Here is a 24,094-nt window from a genome sequence, read left to right as displayed (position 1 = left end):
GAGCTAGGTGGACCCAGAACCTGACTTGCGTCCGTCGGAACAACACTCTCTGATCTCGTGCACCTCCCGTCAGCCGCCCAGCCACCCCCAAAATGAGCTCCTACAAGCTGCCCGACGAAGTCGGCAAACTCCATTTTCAAGGTAAATATATGCCCAGAAATATCTAAAAAGGCAATTCACATTTAAAAAGAAGAGGTAATTAATCCATGAAAGTCCTACTATTGATCAAAATTGTTCCGAAAGGTCAAGATTGGCAGCAGATTTTCCCGATTTGCTTCAATTCTTGCTGTGTTTTTTTTATTATTATTATTATTATTAATTTTAAGTTAAACATTTGGGGATTTGAGTTGGAATTTTTCAAATATATGGTCTTCTTTAGCAGCATTTAAATGTTTAACTTTTTAAATTCTTCAAATTTCTTTTCAGATTTGCAGAAAAATTACGAAAAATGTCATATTCAGTTACTTGCTAATTATTTAACGATATTGATTCAAATTAGGCTAAGGTCGTTTTGAGGTCACGCGTCGGAAGTCGGAAGCCAGACGCAGCGCCTCCGTGGCAGACGTGCGCGCCTGCCAAATGTTGGGTTAGGCAAACTGCTGCGCTCGGCCCTCGCGCGCGTTGCATAGATTCTTTGCTTTGGATTTTTTCCACCCTTATAAGCTCCCTATTTATGAAAAATTCCTGTTTGAAAACAAAATTTTAAATTATTTTACGTGTTTTCTGTCTAATTTTGTTTATTCATGAACCTAATTTTGAAATTGATATGAATAAGAATGATATCGGGGATTTTACTCTGGCTTCAAATTTTTTTAAATTAGGCTAATGCCGTGAATTTCCGTTTTGTGGGTCACCACCAGAGCGGCGCCACAGTCTGAATGAGGGTCTCGCCGAAAAAGGGGTCGGTCGATCAATTGGTGACGCAAGCGGCGGCCATTTTGGAGTCTGCAGGAAGCGACAAGTTGATCTTTCGCATTTCCTTCTTCCCATCCACCCTTGCATTAAGTCACTGCTCGGAGCCTCAACGCGCGAACTCGCTTCAATTTCTCTTTTATGAAAATAATAAAATTTCTCCTCCAAAATGAAGTTTCTCATCGTCAGTGGAGTTTATAATGAAAAAAACTGCGTATTTCTCGATTTTTATTCAAACTTTGCGATTGGGAGAAGGAACCGGACAAGTTTTATTCTGTGGGAAAGTTTGCCTCTCGGAATTGGATTTTGCTGTTCGACAAAGGCGGCCAGATTAAAATGCAAAACACAATCAATCACAAGCAGTCGGAGGAGGAGGAGGAAGGCGAATTAATCTGAGAGTGGCGCTATTAGCGAGGGCACACAATGAACGCTGCCTGCGATCCCCCGGCAAGGATTAGAATGCAATCAGGGCAGCGGACCGCGAGTAATCGTGAGTGGCGCGCTGCTGGGGTCGCGCACGAGCAAGGTGTTTGCCCCGCCGGGGGTGCCTGCCCTCATCTCTGTCACAATGCATCCCCGGCCAGTGAACCGTGTGATGTGCAGCAAACATTAAAATCATCTTATCTTCCCCCTTCCCCTCCAGCGACAGAAAGAAAAGCACCCCCTTGGCTATTAAAAAGAATGAAAAGAGCGCGGGCGGATTTTGCGATTCGCGGTCACTCCTGAATTATTTTCTTATTTAATTAATTCTCCATTCAGATCTCATTTGGATATATTAAAATAACACAAAATTATTACATAACAAAATAAAATTAAAATACTTGCTCATAGTAAGATTTTACCTCAAGGCGTGGAAAATACTCGTCTTTTTAAATTCCAAGGGAGAACACCAGGAATTTCATATCGCTCTGCTTCTTCTTCTTTTTTTCATTTTTTCTCCTTTGAAAGGATCCGAGCCGGAAAAAGGAGGGCGGAAAAAGGCTGGCGAATTACTCGTGCATGGCTTAACTCTTTATTTTTCGCGCAACGCATGCTCGTGTAATCTCGCAGATTGTTTCGACGCTCCGTTTCACTGCTGGCTTTTTCAAAATGCACAAAAATTCGATCTTTTTCGAAGCAGAATTTATATATTTTTACTTCCCCTTCCGTTTTTCCTTTACTTTCGCCGCTCTCTATAAAATAAAGCCTCCTCATCGTGGTTGAGAGAGACGGAAAGAAAGAGAAGATGAGGCGCAGATGGATTTGGCTGGCGGGTAAAAAAGATAGATGATCGGGATTAGTGCGAAATCCAACGCTGCAAGCAAAACTCCCCACAGACGGGATCCACTGCTCTCATTCTCTCTTACAAAACGGGCAGAAATGATGTTTTTCTTCTTTGCTGAATTTCTACCACTTTGTTAAAAAAATCTTTAGTACTTGATGTGGTGAAATTTATGCATAACTCTTATTACGTAACCTATTTTAGACATTATCAGTTGATTTTACTGGATATTTATGATAGTGATTATAATTATTATTTATATTTTCACCTAAGACCTTCAAAACATTGTTAAATATAAAAAACTTCTCGCCCAACAACCTGATATTATTTTGTATAAATGCCTCATGTTAATATAATATTTATATATACAATGAGATACATTTCAACTAATAACATTTGACATTATGAAAGCATTACATAACAATGTTTTTTTAAATTAATATAATAAATTTTATATGAAATATATTACAAAACCTATAAAACAATTGTTAAATAGTATAATATAAATATTTATTGTTAAATTTTTTATTTTAAAATTTAAAATGTTATTTATGTTTTTTTACGCTTGCTTTTGGTTTTAAAATATAGATTTCAAACTTTATAATTAATTTGCATCTTGCAGAACTTTTAAATAGAAATATTATGTGCCAGCTTTAGAAAGTTTGTTCGAACTTATCTTAAAATCTATTTTTATATTATCTGAATAAATTTTTTCTTCCACCAGCTTTAATAAGTTTAATTGTATTTGCTAATAATTTTCCTTTTGAGAGGACAAGACTTTCCAATCCACCAGGCAAAGAAAAAAACTGCATGATAAACCTCTAAATATAAAGCTACGTCGTTGCGAGTAAGAAATAGCTTGCCCGTCCCATTCATAAAGTCCGTAAGCCGCAAAGGCAGCTACAATCCCGAGTCTCTTGAGAGCGGCGAGGATTTCACCTTGCAGCTCCCCTATGCGGCAGTTTGTATTTTTTAAATCAGAAAGAGCCGCGCGCGCGCGAGTGTCAATAATTCACAGCTGTGTCCCCGGACGCGGCTGCAAGAGAATCCTCGGCGCTCCCCCATCATCAGAATAATGAATTGCATCACAAAGCCACTTGGCAGATAAACCTTATTTACACAACACTCCCGGCGGTGGGTCTGTTCACTTGCAGGCGCACGAGGTGCTCTGTATCCTTTTCCACTTTGCCGCGCCAATCGATAATTGAATCAATTGGCTTTGTTTCGCCCCGAATGCAAATGAGCCACTCGCTCCTCGCTCCGACGGGATGAAACTCTCACTTTTTAAGCAGCAGCTTCACACTGCAGACTGCCGGGGAACTTTTATTTCAAAAATATTTTTAACCGCGATTTTGATTGGAGTCTCATGCAGCTGATTTTATTGCTTTAAAAAAAAAGGAAATTTTAATTAGTTGCAATAAATTTTATTTTTCTTCAAAATATAAGTATTTATCTGTAATTTTCTTTTGTTCTCTAATTCAAGCTACCTTTTATTTTACTTGAAAATTATGAATGGTGTATTTTGTTATACGTAATGATTGCCTCTGCTTTTTTTTCACCGTCTTTAAAAAAAAGGAATTTTTAATTATAGTTGCAATAAATATTTATCAATCTATCACGCAGAGGCAATCATTACGTATAACAAAATACACCATTCATAATTTTGAAGAAAAATAAAATTTTAAAATTCCCAATTAACAAAACGATGAATGATTATTATGAAAGTAAATCTTCAAAGCTCACCGGATTGGGAAGCAAACTTGATGCGAATGCTAAAAAAAATCGTAGTATTTTTTTTTTAATCTATGTCGGGACTGCAGGACGGAACAATGTGCTCGGCGGCGGCGCTCGCTTATTGTTATGAAAAGCAGTAATCAAAACCCACCCCTCGCTGACAAAACACATCTGCGCCAAAAGACGCTGAGGGGCCAATTCCAACTCATTTATGCCCGTTTAGCCGCCCCCGGGCCCGTGAGGAAATGTAATATTGCATCTCTACACGTCGAGAGCTCCCCTTTGCTGCATACTCGGTGGCTTTTTAATTAAAGAACACAGTCGAGGAATGACTGGAATGCTGATATGTTTTTCCAACGCCAGACATTCCTCGCCGCTTGTCGATTTTCCAGCAAACTTGCATCGTCGTCTAAACGTTGCGCGAGACCAAAGTTGCAAAAACGGGTTAAAAATTGTACTGTAAAGGGAAAGAAATTTAAATTTCAAAGGTTTTTTTTTTTTAAATCGTTTTGCATTATAATTTTTTATGGGACAAAATAATTTTAAAGAAGTAAATTTGGGTGGGGGAATAAAATTTTCACATTTTAAATGTTAATGTTTAATTTTATTTATTCGCTTTCTCAAATTTTTTTATTATTTATTAATTAATTTATTTATTTTTTATTTTTTAGGGTCAGGCCAAGACAAGGTCTTGTCGGCCTGTGCCCTTTTTAGTGACGCAGAAGGCGCCACTCAATTTTGTCTTTTTTTTAATTTTATTTTGATTTTGGGTTTGTCTTTATTGAAATCAAGCATCATTTATTTTATTTATTTTTTATCCTAGCTCCAAAATATTTAAGCTTTTCTGCAGTTGAAAAATATTTGCTGCCAAAAAATGAAGTTTAGCGCTCTCTGAGTATCCACAAAGCGCCTCTACAGACTGAGTAAACAGCCCTTATCTGAAGCACTCCCAACGCATCCCTCGAGAGCGTTTTGCGTTTTTGGAGAGGGTGCCAGCAGCAGGCGCTCCTTGCAGTTTAAACACACCATCCCATATATTGCCCCGTTGTAATTGAAACGGACGCGTTGTAATTCGCAAACATACGTTTTTGCAGATTTACTTCCGGTTAACCCTGATGGGCTGGACAACACCCGTATTTTTCTGGCCAAGCTGAACGAGCTGCTCGCCGATTTCGTGCGGGACACGAGCGATCGAAATGAAAAGGTGCTGCACTTCAAGTTCCCTGAAGACATGAAGGCCTCGTTGGACCTCGAATTGACCGACCAGCCCGTCAATCTGCAGCAGCTGCTGGACGACTGCAGTTCTACATTGAAGAATCAAGTCAAGACCGGTGAGAATTCAGTTCAATTTAGAAATTTAAATCAATTTCGGACATTAAATAGAATAATTTAATATGTTTTTGATTAAAATAACAAAATAAATTTTAATTTTCAAGTCTACAAAATTAATTTTAAGTTATGATATGAGCTGTTTTTTTTTACTTTAACGGTTTTAATTTCAATGCAGTTTATAAAATTTGGTTAATACAGGAAGAGCATAAGATACTGAAATAAAATAAGGAAATTAAAAAAAATCTTGCTGAAGAATTAATTTAATTTCTATTTTTTCGCCGACTGGTTCAATGCTTTCAATTTTCAAATTTATTGTGGATTGATTTTTTCTGGCTTATATTTTTTGTAAGATTTTTCCGAGATCGATGTGATCATGCGATTGGAAAATATTGGCCCTCATATGATATCGGCTTTGAAGGTCCACTTTTGCTTGAGAATCAGTGCGGTGAAATGTGATTCCCGCTGCACGCAGCGCGTTCCTTCCGCAATCAGGGACACTTCAAAGGCGGGAGGAAATTGCGGCCGCTGCGTAACAAAGTTTGCGCCGCGCGTACGTCGGGTTTCAAAAGGCGCGTGGCATCCTCTGTCGTTCGGAAAGGGGGCGCCGAGTAGCTATTATCGCGGCTCATAACTCAATCTCGCCCGCCGCACGTCAACACCACAACAATACGCAGCGGCGCTATTCATATTTTGCCGACAAGCCAGATAGCCGCTTCTCCCGTGGGAAAAGTGCAAAAAACTTATCTTTCCCAAAGTGAACATTTTATCAGTATCAGAAGGTCCCTGACACTTTTTGTTAAAATATTGTCCATTTTTGGCCGGATCTCTCAAAATAATGAAAAAAATTGCAATAAAATAGCAAGTTTGGTCCGCATTGGTATTGAAAATTTTGGTTAAATTTAATACATTTGATTATTTTGAAATCTTGGATTTTATTAAAAACTCATTTTAGTGCAACTGTTGACACAAAAGTTGTACTTACAAAAATGAGTTCTAATTTAGTTACAACTTATGTATTTTAATATTAAATCTCATTATAAAATAATTGTTAAAAAATACAAATTAGAAAAAAAATGGTTAAAAAACCAAACTTAATTCAATTAAAGACGCAATTTGAAATTAAATTATTATAATAAACAAATCAAAGAGAAAAATTATGTGAAACTTTTATTTTAATATGATTATTTTTATTATTATTTATATGCTTTTAAAACATTAATGTGATTTTCTTATTTAAAATTTAATCAGATAATTAATTTACCATAAATCCGTTTATTAATTAAATATCAAAGCACCAATTCTATTATTAGAAAAAAATACTAAATAAAATTTTAAGCTATATTTATTTAATTTAATAAAAATGTGGTCATTTAATTACAGATAACCATAACAAAGTGCCAAGTTTTTTTTTGTTCACAAATAACAGACTTTTATAGTGTTGAGAGGTTTTGAGAGAAAATAGTATAACTTCTGGATAAAAGACCATTTTGCTGTGAAAACCCGCAGCCCACTTGGAGCGTAATTAAGAGCAAGGGGCGCAATTATCGTCGTTTTAGGATGAATCAGTCCATGGTCGCTGCGTGCGTTGTAATCCGCTCGCGCTCCATGGGAATTACAATCTGACTGCAACACGCGCGCGGTGCATCCAATGCTCCCTTTAGCCGACTAAGCCCGGATTTGCTCTCGCAACATGCCACTTTTGCTCTATCTGCTGTGCATTAAAAGCTCGCCCATGTCACATTTCTCTGACAGGGCAAAAGCGGGGCCATGGAACTTTCGACGGAAAGAGAGCATCTGCGCTCGCCGTGCGAAAATCGAAATCCCGCCGAGACTGTCGAGATGCAAAAAAAAATGTTCTTTCTTTAGAATTCTGACAACGCGAAAGAGAACTGAATAAATATAATTTTCAGAGTTATTTCAGTTGATAAAAAAAAAATGTGAAAAATTTAAACTATGCTTCCGACCTGCCAAAAGTGAAAAAGAAAAATAAAAGGTATGAATATTTTGCAAGTCACAATAAGTTGTTGAACTAATTTATGCTATTTATTTTTATTTATAGCTTCCAATTAATAACTAATTTAATTTCCAATTTTTCCTTAAATTCCTCCTCTCAGAAACGAGAAACACTAGGTTTTGAAGTATCTATTGGTGTTAGTTGTACTTTTATTTTTTCAATTTTTGCAACAGAAAGCCCCGTTTTTATTTTTCATAAAATCCACTATGAGCGTAAACTTTCAGGTTAATTTTTTTATTTTGAAGCTTATGATATATAATAATAAATGTTTTTTTCAAACCGTTTCAAACAAGAGAAATTTCGAAGGACTTAAACAATTTTTTGCTTTTCCTGGTTCAAGGGGTAGTTTCAAATTGAAAACGGTCTCATTCAGTTTGGTGGCCGGAGCGTCAAAAATCGCTCGCCCTCGCGATTGTAATCCGCAATATCGGACAATTTTCTGCTACACTTGATGCACAGCAGCAGTTACTCGGGGCAGCCGAGCGGCAGCGCCCCCGTCTACGCTGGGGGAGCACAGCTGCTTTTGACGTCGCTTACTTTCACTTGCACTTGCCATCCGCCGAGTACTCCGTGCGCTTAAAAGAACTTGGAAATCCACCAAAATAAGAAAAACCTTATCTCTGCGACAAACCTTTTTATTTTAAAACTCTCTCAACAGGCAGAGGGATTGGTTGCAGAGTCATTTCGGACAATTAGCCGCGCCGCTGGTCCTCCTCTCTGGCGGCAGATTACGCACAATTTAATGCTGTAATTGAATGTCGGGAGCGAAAAACAATAACATATTTCAAGTCGGCTCTCGGCGGCAGTCAACCGAGTGGTATCCGGAGGGGTGCAATGATCCCGGCGCGCTATCAAGAGACGGGTTTTCTTTTCACTCACTCTCGGCCGACGAGCCGCACACTTCCCTTCTTTCTTTTATTCCCTCTTTTTGATTAAGGGGGAATAAAACACACACAGAGAGAGACACAAGCAGCGCACACAACAGCTCGCTGATTATTTGTTCATCAAAACTAGAACAAAATAGATAGAGCATCATTTTGCAACTGCTCTTAGGGACATGCAATTTTATTTTACATCTTCTTGCATCAAGTAAATATATTAATTTAAGTGTTAAATAACAAAAGTGTATAAAATTCTTATTAATTTATAATATGTATTTTTTATTTGTTTATTAAAATTCATATTTTAAAGATTATTATGAAATTAAATTTTAAATCCTTTTTTTTAAATCAAAATTCATATTTAAAGAAAAAAATATGTTAAAACAAATTTCTATCAGCTACCATATATTATCGTTTTTAATAATTTTTTATAATGATATTAAATTTTAACAAATAAATTCTAAACTTGTGAGAAAGTATAGAGTAGATGTTGCTAAAGTTACATAAAATTAACGTAAAGGGGGTCCGTAATAATATTCACGAGAATCTACATAAAAAAAAAAAATAAATTGCAAAAATTGTAAATAGATGTTCTGGTATCTCTGCGGCAAGATATCGCCGGAATCGAGAGTAGAATAGGCTCATCAGTGAAGGTTCGGTCACGTGCGTCTTTGTGGCGAATCTCGCGGTGCATATGTATTGAGAAAATCGAATTACAAGTGTGAATAGAGGCTAAAAAGCAGGAAATAAAACGTCCCCCGCAGGCCGATGCTGGCGGTGAATTGTGGCCTGTTACTGTTGCGATAAGGAGAGAGTGAATATTAATTGAATTCGCGCTATCTCAGATTAGCCGGGGGAGGGCGACAATGAATGCACCCTTTGGTTTACTGCACTTGGCACCAAAGCCAAGATTGATGGCCAGATAGATGCTTTTCTATGTAAATTCGCGGTTATCGCGCAATATGTTTGCGTAGCTGTTGTTGGTTTTTCCTCTTAAGAGATAATCGATTTTTTTTTTTTGCTTTTCCATACAATGAATCGAAACCCAGAGATTTTCATAATTTTGAAAGTAAAAAATAGAACCGTTTTCGTTTGAGAGGAATTTGATTGTTTGCAGTGCCGCGCGTATTTGAAGCGCTCGGCGCTTGGCCCGCTAACGTGGCGGAACGGAATTCGCAGATGCTGCATGGGCATCCGCCGGGGGAGCAACCCCGCAATAGTCGGACCCTAGTTCACTTTGTACAGAACATATTTCGGCTGCCAGCAACCCAGAGAGATTGATCGCGTGTGCAGCTGCGACTTTAATTAAATTCCAACCCACGTCACTGCCTTGAAAAAATTGCACACAATTATGCTTCCCAAACTAATATTTTGCTTCTATGCAAATAATTTCAAGTAATATGCACAAATTGAGCAAACCAAATTTGAAACGATTAAGAAGTCTTGGTCGTTTCATCTTAAAACTTCATTGATGTTCAATAACGTTGATAATAAACCAACAAACATAAATGGACCTATCAAGGAATCATTTTTATTCCTTGTTTTATAATTTTACTAATTGTTTTAATCTAAATTACTTTGTAAAGCAACACACCAAAGGAATTATTCAAAGCAGTTTATTTCTTGTAATTCTTGTAATAAATTGCCATGTTGAAATATTTAAATTTCGGAAATCATCCTAATAAAACACTTTCAACAAACAGACTAACTTAAATCTTCATATTTTAAATAATTTTCATTACATTAATTAAAAATCATATAATTATTATTAAAAAAATTAAATATCAATTATTTATTACGTTTACAAATTTGATTCTAATTCTATTTCAATTTTACAACCAATCTAAAAAAATATTTATGTAAAAATAGTTTACCTATAATTTGTTTAATTGATTTAATTACGTTTGAAGAATTCCAATAAAATGAAAAGATGTCTAATTGAAAAATCATAATTTTCTTTCAGTTAAAATAAGAGTGTTTTTTTTTTTTAGTACTTGGTTCTTCAATAACTCTGATTTTAATTTATTATTTCTTGAAGTGAAAATAACGAAGAAATAAAATAATTTTTTAAATATCTATATTTTATATCTTTTGGTACTAAACAGGTCACCCTCACTTCTTCAACCAGCTGTCCTGCGGGCTGGACCTGATTTCGATGGCCGGCGAGTGGCTGACGGCGACGGCCAACACCAACATGTTCACCTACGAGATCGCTCCGGTGTTCATCCTGATGGAAAAGGTGGTGTTGGCCCGCATGCGCGAGATCATCGGCTGGCAGGGAGGAGACAGCATCCTCGCACCCGGCGGCTCCATCTCCAATCTGTACGCGTTCCTCGCCGCCCGCCACAAGAAGTTCCCGCAGTACAAGGACAAGGGCTTGTCCGCCGTGCCGGGCCAACTGGTCATGTTCACCTCTGACCAGGTCAGACCCTTTCATTTTTAAAACCCTTTCCCGAAATGGTCGCCAATGGTCGGTGTTTGTTTGCCTCCAGTGCCACTATTCCATCAAGAGCTGCGCGGCCGTCTGCGGCCTCGGAGTGGATCACTGCGTCGAAGTACCGTCCGACGAACGGTAAGTGAAATATTGGCTTCATTTTTTCCTTTAACAATTCAATTATTCTCTCGCAACAAGTCAAACAGAAATAGAAAAATCACATTGGGAGAGAATTGGGAGAGAATTGGCAGCCAGCTCTAGTAAACAACTTACTTAAACTCATAGGCTCAATTTGGAAGCAAAAGTGTTTCCAACTTAAACCTACTCGCCGAACTGGAGCCGTAAAAATGAAAAGTTTTTGTTGTAATTGAAATATTATTGCGACGTTCTTTTAAGCTACTATGAATTTTGTATACCATCTCAGAATTTCATCGATACGTGTAGAATTTTAGCACCATGAATTGCTTTTAACTTCCCCTTTTTCAAATTCAGAGATTCTAATAATTCTATTCATTTTACTTGGTCATAAAATTTTTGAAGTTTTTTTTGTCATTTTGAAGCAGTTCATTAATCATTAAAAATAAAATACGCTAAAGGAAATCTTTTTAATTTCAAAATAAATTTCAACCGACAAATTTTCTTTCTAAACGAGTTAAAACTCGTCAATTATCAATTTTATTGATTTACTGGAGGCACTTTAGAAGTTTAGAATACTTTGATTATGGAGAGAAACAAAGCTATAAAAAGTCCTGAATACTACCTGCTGGACATGAGAGTCATTCAGGTTGCATAAAACAACCAAATATAGTTGAAATATTCCACGAGTTATTTGAATTAAAAAACGAATGAATTATATATTTTTAAATTTGTACCTCTTCAGTGCTGTTTTTGATAGATTTATCCATCAATAAAAAGGCATATTATTCAATCATTCAAACAAACAAAAAAGAGTTCATTTTTTAACCTTTATGGAAAAAATATGCACTGATTCTGATTTTAAAAGGAGTTTGGCTATGTATAGTAAAGAAAGGGATAATTTTGATAATTTCGTCAGATATTTTATATATTAAATGAAAATGAGTCAAGATTTAATATTTTTTTTAAAAAGAAAATGCAATTTTATTTCAGAGGCCGTCTGATTCCTGCAGAGCTGGAGCGGTTGATTTTGGAGCGCAAGGGTAAAGGCCACATTCCCTTCTTCGTGAACGCCACCTCAGGAACCACCGTGCTGGGCGCTTTTGACCCCATCGACGAAATCGCTGACATTTGCGAAAAATACAACTGCTGGCTGCACATAGATGTGAGTTTCTCCCGAATATTCCTTTCTGGATATTAAGTCAAGAAGTCCATTTATTTTCTGAGCATTTTTATGCCCAACTTTATGTGCAATTTTGTGCTTCAGGCGGCCTGGGGCGGAGGTTTGCTGCTGTCGAAGAAATATCGCCACCCTCGCTTCACCGGCGTAGAAAGGTAAGGCGCGGCCGTAAAAGCGGTTCGAATTTTCTCTCCCCAATCCAAGGGAATGCTATTTTGCACCCCGCCACAAATTCCAACCCCTGGCCACCGCGACCGGGGTGGCTCCTCCTTTTGGCGATGGCGCCAGCGCAGGCGCCTCTATTTGCCTCAGAACTATGGAAAGCAAAATCGGACAAAATGGAGACGCGCAAAACGCAGTCATTTTTCATATTTGTTTAAGAAAATGCATAAGTTGTGCCGCACAAAAAGAATTAAGCTGATGAAATACGCAGGGAGAAGCAGATACGAGAAAATCAATTTCAGTGAGCTAGAAATAATGAAAGGCGTTTATTATAGCTATGAAGATACAGTTTGAATACAACATTTAGAAAATAATTTGTATGTTTTTTAGTGTTTAAAATAATTTAGCTCTACAAAAAATCTTTTCTAATAAATTTGTTAAAATACTTAAATTATTTTTCTTTTAAAAGAAATAAAAAAAATGTAATTTTTATTAAACACTTGTCTTAAAATATTTTTTTAAATCTATAATTTTAAATAATATTATCTTTTTATTGATTTTTTTAATTTATACATTTGTTTAATAAATTAAAATTTTATGCCTGTATTTAATGCCTGTAGTTAAATTTTTGTACTTGTCTTAAAACTTTTCATTTTTAATAATGCTTTGATTTATTTTTATAATAAATTCAACATATCGTTTCCAAATTATGGTCACGATAATATCTAGAGTTTCCTTACATAGTGCAAATTTCTTGGCTACGTTCTTTGTTTTTTATAAAGTGTAATGTAAAAAAATTATGATTGATATCTTCGAATATGATAAAATGTATTAAATTTATTAGAGCAATGTTTAATACATGGATATTTTTTGCCGTTATATTTTATCCAGGATATTTCTAAAGAACCATATAATGTTTAATTTTATGTAATAATATATTTATTTATATTTGAATTATAATGTTCCTTTGGCTTCATTTTCCTTTCACTTATTGAACTATTTAAGTGAATTTTCTGACGAAATGATTGGAAAGCATGAAATTTAAAATTTATCAACGCCCATCATTGCTGAGGAAGCGTAAATATAGCTTGGGTTGTTGATTGAAGTCTCGTGTTATTCGGCGCGACGGGCGAGTGAAGGGACTTTCAATCCGCAGAATAATCCATTAGCGGTGAGAGTGACTTACTTATTCTAATCCGCTTTCTCTCCATTATCGATTCGCAGTCTCAGCTAATCCGGCAGGGCGTATTGATTCGACGCCGTGTCGGGGCGCCAACCCGAAATTTTAAAGTGCCCTCCCCCGATCAATGAGGGCCGCATTATGCACACGTTTCAGAGAGCTTTAAAGTAGAAAAACAGCACCCTCGTCTGCATTTTATTACACACACTATGCGCAGACGATAATAAATCACTTCGGCGAATGCACTTGATGGCCGAGGGAGGGCAATACGTAGTAATTATTATTATCCGAGCAGGAGAGACGCGCACGTGGCCCGACACTGCAGTTTAATTAATTATGCCGCAATATTTGCAGCTGAGCCTCGGCTCTTGTGGCTATGCAGTCGCCCTCTGATATGGCATTAATCAAGCCGCGGTGTTATTCGGAATTAATTTGCACGGCAGCGTCGAGTGAATTCCGCTGTTGTCTGCTCAAGCTAGACCAAACAATGACCCGGCGCGGCTAATTGCTATGGATTAACTGGGATTTTGGTGATTTGTGGTTGATTTACTGAAGCTTTGGCTGTCTAACTTTTTGCGGAGGGGAAATACGTGCAGGAAGATTGTGTGCGAGAGCTTCAGCGAAGTGGTGCTAATGAAAAAATATTTTAATAAAAAGGAAAGCTGAGAGTAAAATTTAATGAATCTCAATTTCTTCTATTTTTTTTTTTTTTGTTAAATCTTGTGGGAAAATTGCAAAATAAATTATTTTTTTCTATTTTTAAAAGTAGATTAAATTGCCCACCATTTGCCTGATCAGGATAGAATGTTGCAATTCATTTACTAAGGATTTGTTCATATTTTATTCAGTTTTAGTGTATACGAAGCCATTTCATAGTTTTTTTGTGTTGCGTTGAAAATATTCTGAATGTCGTATACTTTTTGAGCAATAATTTTCCAGAAGAAAAAATTATAGAACTCCAATTAATAGGAAATATATTAATATTGTATTTTTATTAATTAATCAAGATTTTAAATAAACAAAAATTTGTTTATTAATGCTGATTTTTTTTTAACTAAACAGTGTGAATAACAACCATATTACTTATTTTTTGCCCACAGGGCTGACTCTGTCACATGGAATCCTCACAAACTCATGGGAGCCTTGCTGCAGTGCTCAACTATCCACTTCAAAGATGAGGCAAGTTTTTCCTTTCCTAATATTTCCTTTACATTTAAAAAAAATTTAACTACGGCTTTTGAATTGAAAAATGTCGTTCACTGAGAACTGGCAATAAATTGTTAAGTAGTTTTATTAATTTTTCGAGACTGTAATTTTTATGAATAGAAATTTTAACTCCGTAAATATTTTGATTGTATTTTTTTTTTTGCGTGCAAATCCAGGGTCTTCTGCTGAGCTGTAACCAGATGAGTGCCGACTACCTGTTCATGCAGGACAAGCTGTATGACGTCAACTACGACACCGGAGACAAGGTCATCCAGTGCGGTCGCCACAATGACATTTTCAAGCTGTGGCTGCAGTGGCGTTCGAAGGTAAAACAAGTTTCCTCTGTTTACTCGCTCTTGGTGTTTATCAAATCATCTGAATTTTCAGGGCACGCAAGGTTTTGAACAACTGATGGACCATCTGATGGGCTTGTCCGAGTACATGGTGGAAAGGATGAGGCAAATGCCGGACAAATTCTATCTCGTCCTGCCCGAGCCCGAGTGCGTCAACGTCAGCTTCTGGTACATCCCGACCCGCCTGCGCAACATGCCCCACGGCCCTGAGAGGGAAAAGATTTTGGGACAGGTGCGCTTATTTAATTATTCTTTGGCTTTTGCTTGACCTTTTTTGGTCAGATCTGCCCCATCCTGAAGGGACGCATGATGCAGTCCGGCACCCTGATGGTCGGCTATCAGCCCGACGACCGCCGACCCAACTTCTTCCGCAACATCATTTCGAACGGCGCCTGCAGGAAAGAGGACGTCGACTTCCTTCTGGACGAGTTCGACCGGCTGGGACACGACTTGTAAAGTACCAAACCCGTTTCAACCCTCTAAAATTAAGTTGGTCTTTGTCACATTTCGTTTCGAGTCGGTGATGAAAAATTAGGTTGCCTTACGAGATAAACGAGTTAGAGGTGAAAGATGAAAATACGCAAAAAAAACTGATTTCGTCCTGAGTTGCGCAGATATATGAATTATTTTTCGAGTTAAAAATATGCCAACCCCCTGGCTAGGGGTGAGAGAGATTCATATTACTAATGGGAGTAACTAAAGCATTGTTATTATATACAAATGGGTTATTTGAGGAGTTTAGAGGTCGCAATCGATAAATATATACCATATACACAAATATATATATTCACTGTTGGTCGCCGATGCAAAGTCGGCAGAATAATCGCGTGTATTCTGAAATCAACTTTTAGGAATTGTACATGAAATGCGTCAAGTATAATTATTCTTCACACGTAATCCTCGTTGCATTAGCTGTTTCAAAAATTAGGTGTTGACATTTAACGAATTCGGTTCCCAAACACGACCTCTTGCGGAAAAGAGTCGGTTGAATTTATTTCAAGGCGAAAAATAAAAAAAAATGGATGTGCGAGGGTTGTTATCATTTAACACGATCGAATTTACGTTTGCATGGGGTTTGTTACAAGCAGCCTAATATTAAGGTGACTCTCTTACATGTATCCCCCGTATCAGTTACCACAATTAGCCATGTTTCTAAAAATGAAATAGTGTAGAATTGCAATAACAAGAAGCCGCTTGGGCAGGGCGGCCGTAGACAGAGCAAGGGGATAAGGTTGTGACGTGAAAGGCTCGCACGCTTCATCCAGTTGCACTTCAAAACTTAATTTATGTTTTAATTCTTTTCAAAAAAAAGTCCCTATTTTTTTTATCTGTACTAAAGAAATGTTTTAATTTTTTTAAATGGAATCTTTCGGAATCTTTGAAAATAATTTGATTGCATTAAAAGTTGCGAGACAGATGCCTTGCGATTAGGAGAACCCCAAGTGAGGTATGAGGTAGCTTTCTTTCTAAACGCGAGAATCTTTTGATCGATGACTTTGATCTCCTTACTGCCTGCGTCCGACGTGTGTACATATAACAAGCACTTCGAGCAAACTATATTTAATTATTTTATTCATTGTTATCCCATGTCCAGGCGATTTTGGGAGTTGGAACGAATTTTAAATAAGAAGCTGAAAGCCAAAGATCCACGAAAAAAATAGACACCTTTGAGATTAAAATCTTTATCTACGATGGAAATATTTTTCGCGGAAAAACTCCTTATTTTTGGGTTTATCGTGTATTATTATTGAAAATATTTGTAATTTTTGACCAACAAAGTCAAAAACACCCACACTGCTGTACTGACAATATCTTGGATATGTAAAATCTACTTAGGAAAAGCCAAGCTGTATTATGAGAAAGGCAAAAATGACAAACACAGTATGCTCTTAGAGGGACTGATTGAAAATATAAAAATGGAAAACCACTATCACAGGTCGTTCAGTTTACAACAAACTCTTGGTAGTGCCATCGAAATCAGTGTTAGGGCGCGTAATTAAGTAAGTGTTTACTTTGATTGCTCTCTCATACCACGGCTTGTTTTTCGTTGTTTTAATGCGAGGTGAATGAATGTGCCAAATTAAATTGCAAAATTCGCGGACAGCCAAGGTAAATTGGGTTAAAACAAAAATTGGCGATTAAATTTTCAAAAAAAAATACGTCCCAGATACCGTGGCCAAAGCGAATGCGCGTGTAAATGCAATATTTAAATGATAAGTGTCGCCGGTAAGAGTAAAGTAAATAATTAAACACTGCCTCTAGACGGTTATAAATTAACATAAATGTATTTGCTGTGATAACGCAAGAGACGAGAAATTATTTTCTAGCGAAGAAAAAAATAAGAGAAATCGGCCAAAATTCAATTGAAATACCAGCATATCCACATCTTTATTGATTGTATCTGAAAACTATATCCTTGTTTCCGAGTATTTTACGGTAGCGCCGGTCGGCGCTACTCAAAATGACACGATAGTGATCTAAAACGCAGCCTTGGTGCGACTCACCTCGGCGTGGAACTTTGAGATGCTGGCCCCAGTGCTGAACTCATCGATTTCAAACCCAGTAGTTATAATAAAAATTAAATCCTAGTCGAGATATAATAGAAACAAATTTCTCGTGAGCTCGGATAATTTATTGCCGAGTCGAGATTTTTTTTGTTCCCATTTTTTCTATAGTGCAATCATTTTGTTCAACGCTTATGTGATTTAAACGAACTGAATTGTCGAGATCTCGCAAGCAATTTAAAAACAACAAATCACAAATGTCTTCCAAAAAACTCAATTAAGAAAAGGAGTGGCCGCGTCTTGACAACTCGCGCTTTTACGAGGCGCGGGCTGAAAAGTGTAGACGCGGAATTACCATCAAATGTGAAAATTGCTGTTGTAAATACTTAATATATGTAACGGTTCTGTGTTAGTGCTATGCATGAAAACAAAAAAAAATCACAAAACATCCGAGGTTGGCTTTGAGAACGAAATTTTGCCGACCTCGGGGGCCAAAAGATGTTAATATAGTTGTGCATTACATCTTGTTGACGAAACATGTGTAGTTGATATTTGAGTGTTAAAAAAATGTTGGTGTAAAATTATCACACAAAAAAAATGGCTGTAGATTTTAGCACAAACAAAATCGTGGTTGAGGAAAAATGTGTAAAATAAGACTTTGTAAAAAGCGGGCAAAAGTTGAAGAGACAAACAACGTTGCAAAAACCTTGGAGTGTTAGTTTGAAGCATACTCATCACAAATTATTGACGTGACAAATTATTCTTAGTTTTTATCATGATCGAAAAATACAGCAAAACTATAACTTGACGCGTCGCTCTATTGATCAGAAATGTTTTATTAAAATTTTAAGCAGAGAACACTGAAGGTTTGCTCATCGTTATCTGTTTGAGTGGAATGACGAAAATTGGCAATACATCAAAAATTCTTACTTCTTGATAGCTCAACAAATTTCCATTCTCCTTTCAGCTCTTCTTAATTTGTGCAAAAAAATTGAACACAAAGTTTGATTTTTTTCTACAAAAATTGAAAATATCCTTTTTTAATTTGTAAAAATTTTAACTGAAAAATTCTCATTTCTGCACAAATTTTATTATGCACATTACTCACTTAACGCACTCAATAACTTCTGCACCAATTTCTCATGCACGTCGCACTATATTTAAATAAAAGATATTATTTTCATATAATTTATGCACACACTTATAATGCACTTTTCTCACTTCCTACCCTGAATTTTAAATGCACACTTAACTCATTTTTCCTCTTTTTTCAGCACAAAAATTAAATATTATATGAATGCACATTACAATTTTTTTGTTTAAAGCACAAATTGCTAATCATTTTCTTTTAATGCACTCTATAAATTAATTATTTGAAGTTTTACAATGCACTTGAGCACTAAATGTCTTCCCCATGCACCACACTTGCACCTTTATTGTTAAATTATGCACACTCACAACCATTATAATGCACTGTACTATATGTAACCTGTACTGACCCATGAATGTTGCACACTTTTCGCACACCAAACGCACCAATATTAAATTTTGCACACAACTGCACAAATGGCACTTAACCTGTACCACTGTATTCTTGGTTTTGGTTTCCTTGAAATTAGCAACAGCAAAAGTGTTGGTAAAACGAAATAACGATTTCTACATTCTGGTGTAGGTAAAACGCACTATATTGTAAAGTCCCAAGCCCACCTAATGGTGTAGAGCAAAATAACTGCTGTACCACTTGTTAGAAAGTCTGACAAAATGAGTAATCTATATTGCTGCTGGCGTGAATAAATACAACCAAAATCCAAAATCCCTTGTTTTACTCCATCTCAATATCCATTTGAAAATTTTAAAGAAAAAAAGAGTCAATTCAAAAGATGGAACAAAATTAACAGATATTTAAAAAATTTTAATCTTTTAAAGTAAAAAAATTCTTAGATTTTATTTTATTAAAATGTTTCTCAAAAATAATTTGATTTCAGTATTATATCAGATCTAGACATGTTTGATTTGTTTTCAAGCAAAAGCACCAACCTTTAACCGTGATTCAGCTATCAATCCATATATTGGAATGGATTGTTTCGAGACTTTGTCTAGACACCAGGACAAGCTGGAAGGACTTTTCCAGCACAAGATCCAAACCCGACTCTGAATCCTTCTCCTTGGCAAAATCCTAAAATTAATTTAACAGGTTTTTTAAGAATTGTGTCATATGAGAGCTAAAAATTAAATTCCTAACCTCTCATAATAACTTCATCTCCGTCCTGAATGAATTTTCTGGTGCTTCCTCCGATGAGCTGCACCTGCTTTGTACCCTTCCAGCTCAATTCAAGCATAGATCCAAAGGAATCCGGTTCCTAGAATATTATATCTCATATTTTTTTACATTAATAAATAAAAAAAATCCTACTTCGCCACTGATGGTTCCAGAAGCCAGCAAATCTCCAGGCCGTAAATTGCATCCAGTAACAGAGTGGTGGGCCAGTTGCTGCTTTGCAGTCCAATAAAGGTGGCGGTAATTGGAGCGGACGACAGTGCTCGGAATTGCAGCATCGGCAGCTACAATTGAAAATCATTTCAATGATATAATTTTAAAGGGAAATTTCAATTACGTTTTATGTCAACTTCCAAACTGATGTCAAAGTTGAAAGGGTCGCTGTGTTTCAGGTAACTGAGGGGTTCAGGGTCTTGCGGGAAGTTGGGCACGGTGAACTGCGACAAAGCCAGGGTGGTGATGACCCAGGGAGAAATTGTGGTTGCAAAATTTTTAGCCAGGAACGGACCAAGAGGCACATACTCCCACTTTTGAATGTCACGGGCTGCAAAATTAAAAATCAGAAATTTTTATTTTTAATTTAAAGAAAAATAATACCACTCCAGTCGTTAACAAGAACAAATCCGAAAATATGCTCGTGGGCTTTTTCCACCGGAATTGGTTCTCCGAGATTGTTTCCCGGTCCGACAAAGAAACCCATTTCTAGTTCAAAGTCCAGCAGGCGACAGGGGCCAAAAACAGGAGGCTCTCCCTCCACAGGCACAGTTTGGCCCAGCGGACGTCGAACCGGAGTGCCAGAAATCACGATGGAGGAGGCGCGACCGTGATAGCCAACGGGGAGGTGTTTCCTTAATTTTTTTCGGTAAATAATTGCAATTTTTTATATAGGCAAAAATTAAAATACCAGTTTGGCATCAAGGCGTTCTCCTTGCCTCTGAACATGATGCCAACGTTGGTCGCGTGGTGGATCGAGGAATAAAAGTCGGTGTAATCACCAATGTTGGCTGGAAGGTGCATCGTCACCGAAGCCAAAGGAACAAACGCCCTGTAAAAATTTAAAAATAATCAGTTTTAAATTTCAAATAAAATGCCAACGCATACTTGGACCGAAGATTTGCATCACTCTGGAGACGTTGGTCCTCCACAGAAAGGAGCCGCTGGAGAACTTGTCTTGCCTCTGCCCAGGCACTGTGTCCGAGACCCATAAATGAATTCAGGGTGGACTGAAAAAGTGAAATTATTTAATTTCAAATAAAAAAATAATATCTTTAAAGGTTAAAAAATATAAATTGCTATCATCTCTTCAAAAGAAAAATTAAGCAAGTTAATTTTATCATTTTCCATATTTTTGCATGATTTAATTTTATTCCTCGTCATTAGTGTTAATTATTTTTGAAGGTTTCTGCCTGCGTTGATTATTATTGTCAACACGCGCATGAGACGGAGATTCCAGTTTTTCTACCTGCCCCAAGGTGCCCTTGACATTCCAATAAAAAAATTACCTGTTGAAAAACAGTCTGATTGTCTCGGAGGTGGGGCCCGTCAAAAAAGTGTTTCACGACACTCAGGTCCAAAACTTGGTCGCCGATGGCAACACCGATTCGTGGAGTGGACTGGAAAAAAAAAGAATCAAATGAAGCCACTTAATTGTACCCGGCTGACCTTGAGTCGCCGGCGTCGTCGGTAAATAATTAATTTATACAATCATTAAAAAATTCGTGGCGTTTCCAAAATTTTGAAAAGAACCAAACTTACGTTGTCAGCGGTGGAGAAAACTCCGTAAGGCAAATTCTCGATGGGGAATTCGCAATCGGAAGAGTAGGAAACGAAGGACTTCATTTTAGCTGCCGATTTTTGCGCAGAAATTGAAAAATCACCCTGACGAACAGGTAGGTGAGCAGGTGAAGAGATGAAGACGACGAAGAGGAGGATTATCAACAGAACCATGCGCGCCCATTGGATTGTCTACTAATGGGAGGTGGAGGGGTAATACAAAATCAAAGGCGCGACAATCGCTTGCTAGAGCTGTAACGTGTAGGGTGGGGGGTAAAAGGGTTTCTACAGAGGAGTCATCTAGGGTTGAGATACTTTTACTTTTAAAATACGTTTTAACCCTTAAAAAAACATTAAAATATGATAAATATTTTGTATTATTAATTCTAGAGGACAAATTATTGCATTAATTTTTACATATTTTGAAAATTCTCGTATTTTTAGTCAATAAAAACAAACTCCTTTTGTAAACTCCACCTAATTATTACTTTTTACTGCATTAATATCGCTCCAGCGAGACCGGCGAAAACTTCCATGATCGTGTGTCATTCCATTCCGTTATCTTTGCGGTAAACACAATGGTGAGTGCACTTGCAGTCGGCAAAATTTTCAATTCCAGGCCTTATGAACGGCCGAAAGTTTGCCGAATCGGCGCAAACGATTGTCTAAAGTCATTTTTCGTTTCAGGCGGCGCTGTCAGAGGATCAGATGGTCGGTAAGTGGACAAACTGGGTCAAGAAACAACCTCGGCGCGTTATGACTCACCTCGACTTGACACGCCTAAAGCGATCTCTACCATATTTGGTGCCAGAATGAAAGCTTTTGAAAATTTCTGTATAAAGCTCGCGATTCCCCACTAGCGCGTCTGCTAAATCTGGAAAACAACATCTGGCGCCGCGGCTCAATTTTCGCGTCTGTTTCTCTTTTGCTCCGGACGCGTTCGGTCTGTGTTTTTGTGCGCGTTTTGTGATTTTTGGCAACATGTACCAAATGCACAGCAAAGTTGTCATGAATTCGGTTGAAGGTAAATTTTGGCCTGACTGAAAAATTTTCAATTTTCCAGTGTAATTAAATTTTTACCTTATAAGGCTTATTTCGGTTGAAATTCATATCGAGTCGTTATATCAAAACATTTTTACAGTCTTGCTTCCTTCTTACTTGATAAATAATCACATGACTGTAAAAATTATCAATTTGCATGTTTGGAGAGATGTGTTCAAAACCAAGTTGAACAAGAACTATAATACATACGTATTTATTTTTCCATACATTATTTCGAAAGAAAAGAAACTAAATGTTTTGCAAATAACGTCAGCAGTCTGCCTTTAATTTTGCAAAAATCCCACTTCAACAAGTTCCTATGACTCATTCATTTTATAAATTTATATACTTCTGTTGAATCTGTGTAGATTTGATAATGAAAGTACCAGAATATTTTATCTTCCTTCTTAGACAATTGATTATTCAAAAGTCTCTCAATTGTGTCGCCACTTTGTATTAACTTCATTTGTTATCAGTTGGCGCTTTTAATACATATTTACTTTTTATTTACATTAATTTATCTTAAAACAGTGAAATTAAATAACGTGTCTTTTAAAAAAAAGCTCAAAGCATTGTATTGCTATGGAAAGGCTTAAATTAATTATATTTTTTTTAATTCAATATCAATAGAAATTTTGCTTGAGATTAAACCAAGTAAGCAATTAAAATAACTGTTATTTTTTATCTTCCAGAATTCCAGGAGACATTCCAGCTTTTCGACAACAGAGGGGACGGCAAAATCCAAGTCACGCAGATTGGCGATGCACTTAGAGCGTTGGGTCAAAATCCCACAGAGTCGGACGTGAGGAAGTTCACCGCTCAACACAAACCAGGTTTGTTGTTGTCCCTAATTATTGCTATTTATAAATTCAACCTTAAAATAAAATATAACAATCCTGAAACCTAATTATTCTCTTAATCTTTTTTTTTTAAATTAAAGGTGTCTTAAAATATTTCCTGTTATTTTCTATGGATTAAAATTTGTTCTATGATTACAGAAGATAGAATTACCTTTGAAGTCTTCTTGCCAATCTACCAAGCCATTGTCAAGAACAAAAACACAGACACTGCTGACGATTTCCTGGAGGGCCTTCGTCACTTCGACAAGGACGGCAACGGCTTTATCTCGTCTGCGGAATTGCGCCACCTCCTCACTGCCCTTGGTAAGAAAATCAATCTTTTTATAAATAACTTGATCAATTGATCATGTCAAGAAAGTTTCACATTTTAATTTCAAATTTAATTTTTAGGTGAAAAGTTGACTGACGACGAGGTCGAGCAGCTCTTGGCAGGCCAAGAGGACTCGCAAGGTAACATCAATTACGAGGAATTCGTCAACATGGTCATGCAGGGCTGAAGAGTGTACTTAACCAGCAATAAACTTTAAGATGATCAATTTACACTGAAAATTGAACTGTCGCAGTATTCACAAGACGTTTTGAAGATTCCAAAAATGATTTTAACAAATCTTCCACAAATCTAGATCTAGTTATTAGAGACTTACGATCCTCTGTCGAAACAAATGTATTTTTGCCTCATTCCATTGAACTAATGCTTTTACATGACTTATAATTTTCAGTAGCTTCAAGAAAGAAAAGTTTGTTTTGATTTTAATTATTCCTTTTTAATTAAGCATGAGACCAAGAGTGTAATCTACTTTGATAATAATATATATTATTTCATGTTGAAACTTCAATGATGCTTTCATTTGCTC

At 36.7% G+C, this 24,094-nt stretch overlaps 3 protein-coding genes across 4 annotated transcripts; 2 read left to right on the top strand and 1 right to left on the bottom strand.

The window, feature by feature from the left end:
* LOC132202749 (glutamate decarboxylase) lies at positions 1 to 19,095 on the top strand. Its single transcript, XM_059629898.1, has 10 exons — positions 1 to 141; positions 5,002 to 5,238; positions 10,240 to 10,556; positions 10,627 to 10,706; positions 11,697 to 11,868; positions 11,971 to 12,038; positions 14,326 to 14,404; positions 14,608 to 14,757; positions 14,819 to 15,016; positions 15,067 to 19,095. The coding sequence occupies exons 1-10, from the start codon at positions 93 to 95 to the stop codon at positions 15,238 to 15,240; spliced, it is 1,524 nt and encodes a 507-aa protein (XP_059485881.1). The 5' UTR covers positions 1 to 92; the 3' UTR covers positions 15,241 to 19,095.
* On the bottom strand, positions 16,145 to 21,533 carry LOC132202750 (fumarylacetoacetase). Its single transcript, XM_059629899.1, has 9 exons — positions 21,322 to 21,533; positions 21,069 to 21,179; positions 20,668 to 20,789; positions 20,471 to 20,611; positions 20,164 to 20,414; positions 19,904 to 20,110; positions 19,702 to 19,850; positions 19,531 to 19,648; positions 16,145 to 19,464 (listed from the first exon to the last, which is right to left on the bottom strand). The coding sequence occupies exons 1-9, from the start codon at positions 21,511 to 21,513 to the stop codon at positions 19,385 to 19,387; spliced, it is 1,371 nt and encodes a 456-aa protein (XP_059485882.1). The 5' UTR covers positions 21,514 to 21,533; the 3' UTR covers positions 16,145 to 19,384.
* A 259-nt stretch (positions 21,534 to 21,792) lies between these two features.
* On the top strand, positions 21,793 to 24,076 carry LOC132202753 (myosin-2 essential light chain). 2 transcript variants are annotated; one of them, XM_059629903.1, is made up of 5 exons: positions 21,793 to 21,920; positions 22,027 to 22,054; positions 23,073 to 23,213; positions 23,379 to 23,543; positions 23,631 to 24,076. In XM_059629903.1, the coding sequence occupies exons 1-5, from the start codon at positions 21,918 to 21,920 to the stop codon at positions 23,735 to 23,737; spliced, it is 444 nt and encodes a 147-aa protein (XP_059485886.1). In that variant the 5' UTR covers positions 21,793 to 21,917; the 3' UTR covers positions 23,738 to 24,076. The 2 variants fall into 2 exon arrangements, with proteins under 2 accessions (XP_059485886.1, XP_059485885.1); XM_059629902.1 differs by lacking the exons at positions 21,793 to 21,920; positions 22,027 to 22,054 and adding an exon at positions 22,162 to 22,363.
* Positions 24,077 to 24,094: the final 18 nt, after the last annotated feature.

The sequence above is a fragment of the Neocloeon triangulifer genome, unplaced genomic scaffold (assembly GCF_031216515.1).
Source record: "Neocloeon triangulifer isolate White Clay Creek 2 clone unplaced genomic scaffold, ASM3121651v1 ptg000015l, whole genome shotgun sequence".
Taxonomy (NCBI): domain Eukaryota; kingdom Metazoa; phylum Arthropoda; class Insecta; order Ephemeroptera; family Baetidae; genus Neocloeon; species Neocloeon triangulifer.
This window is presented reverse-complemented; position numbering and strand designations above follow the sequence as displayed.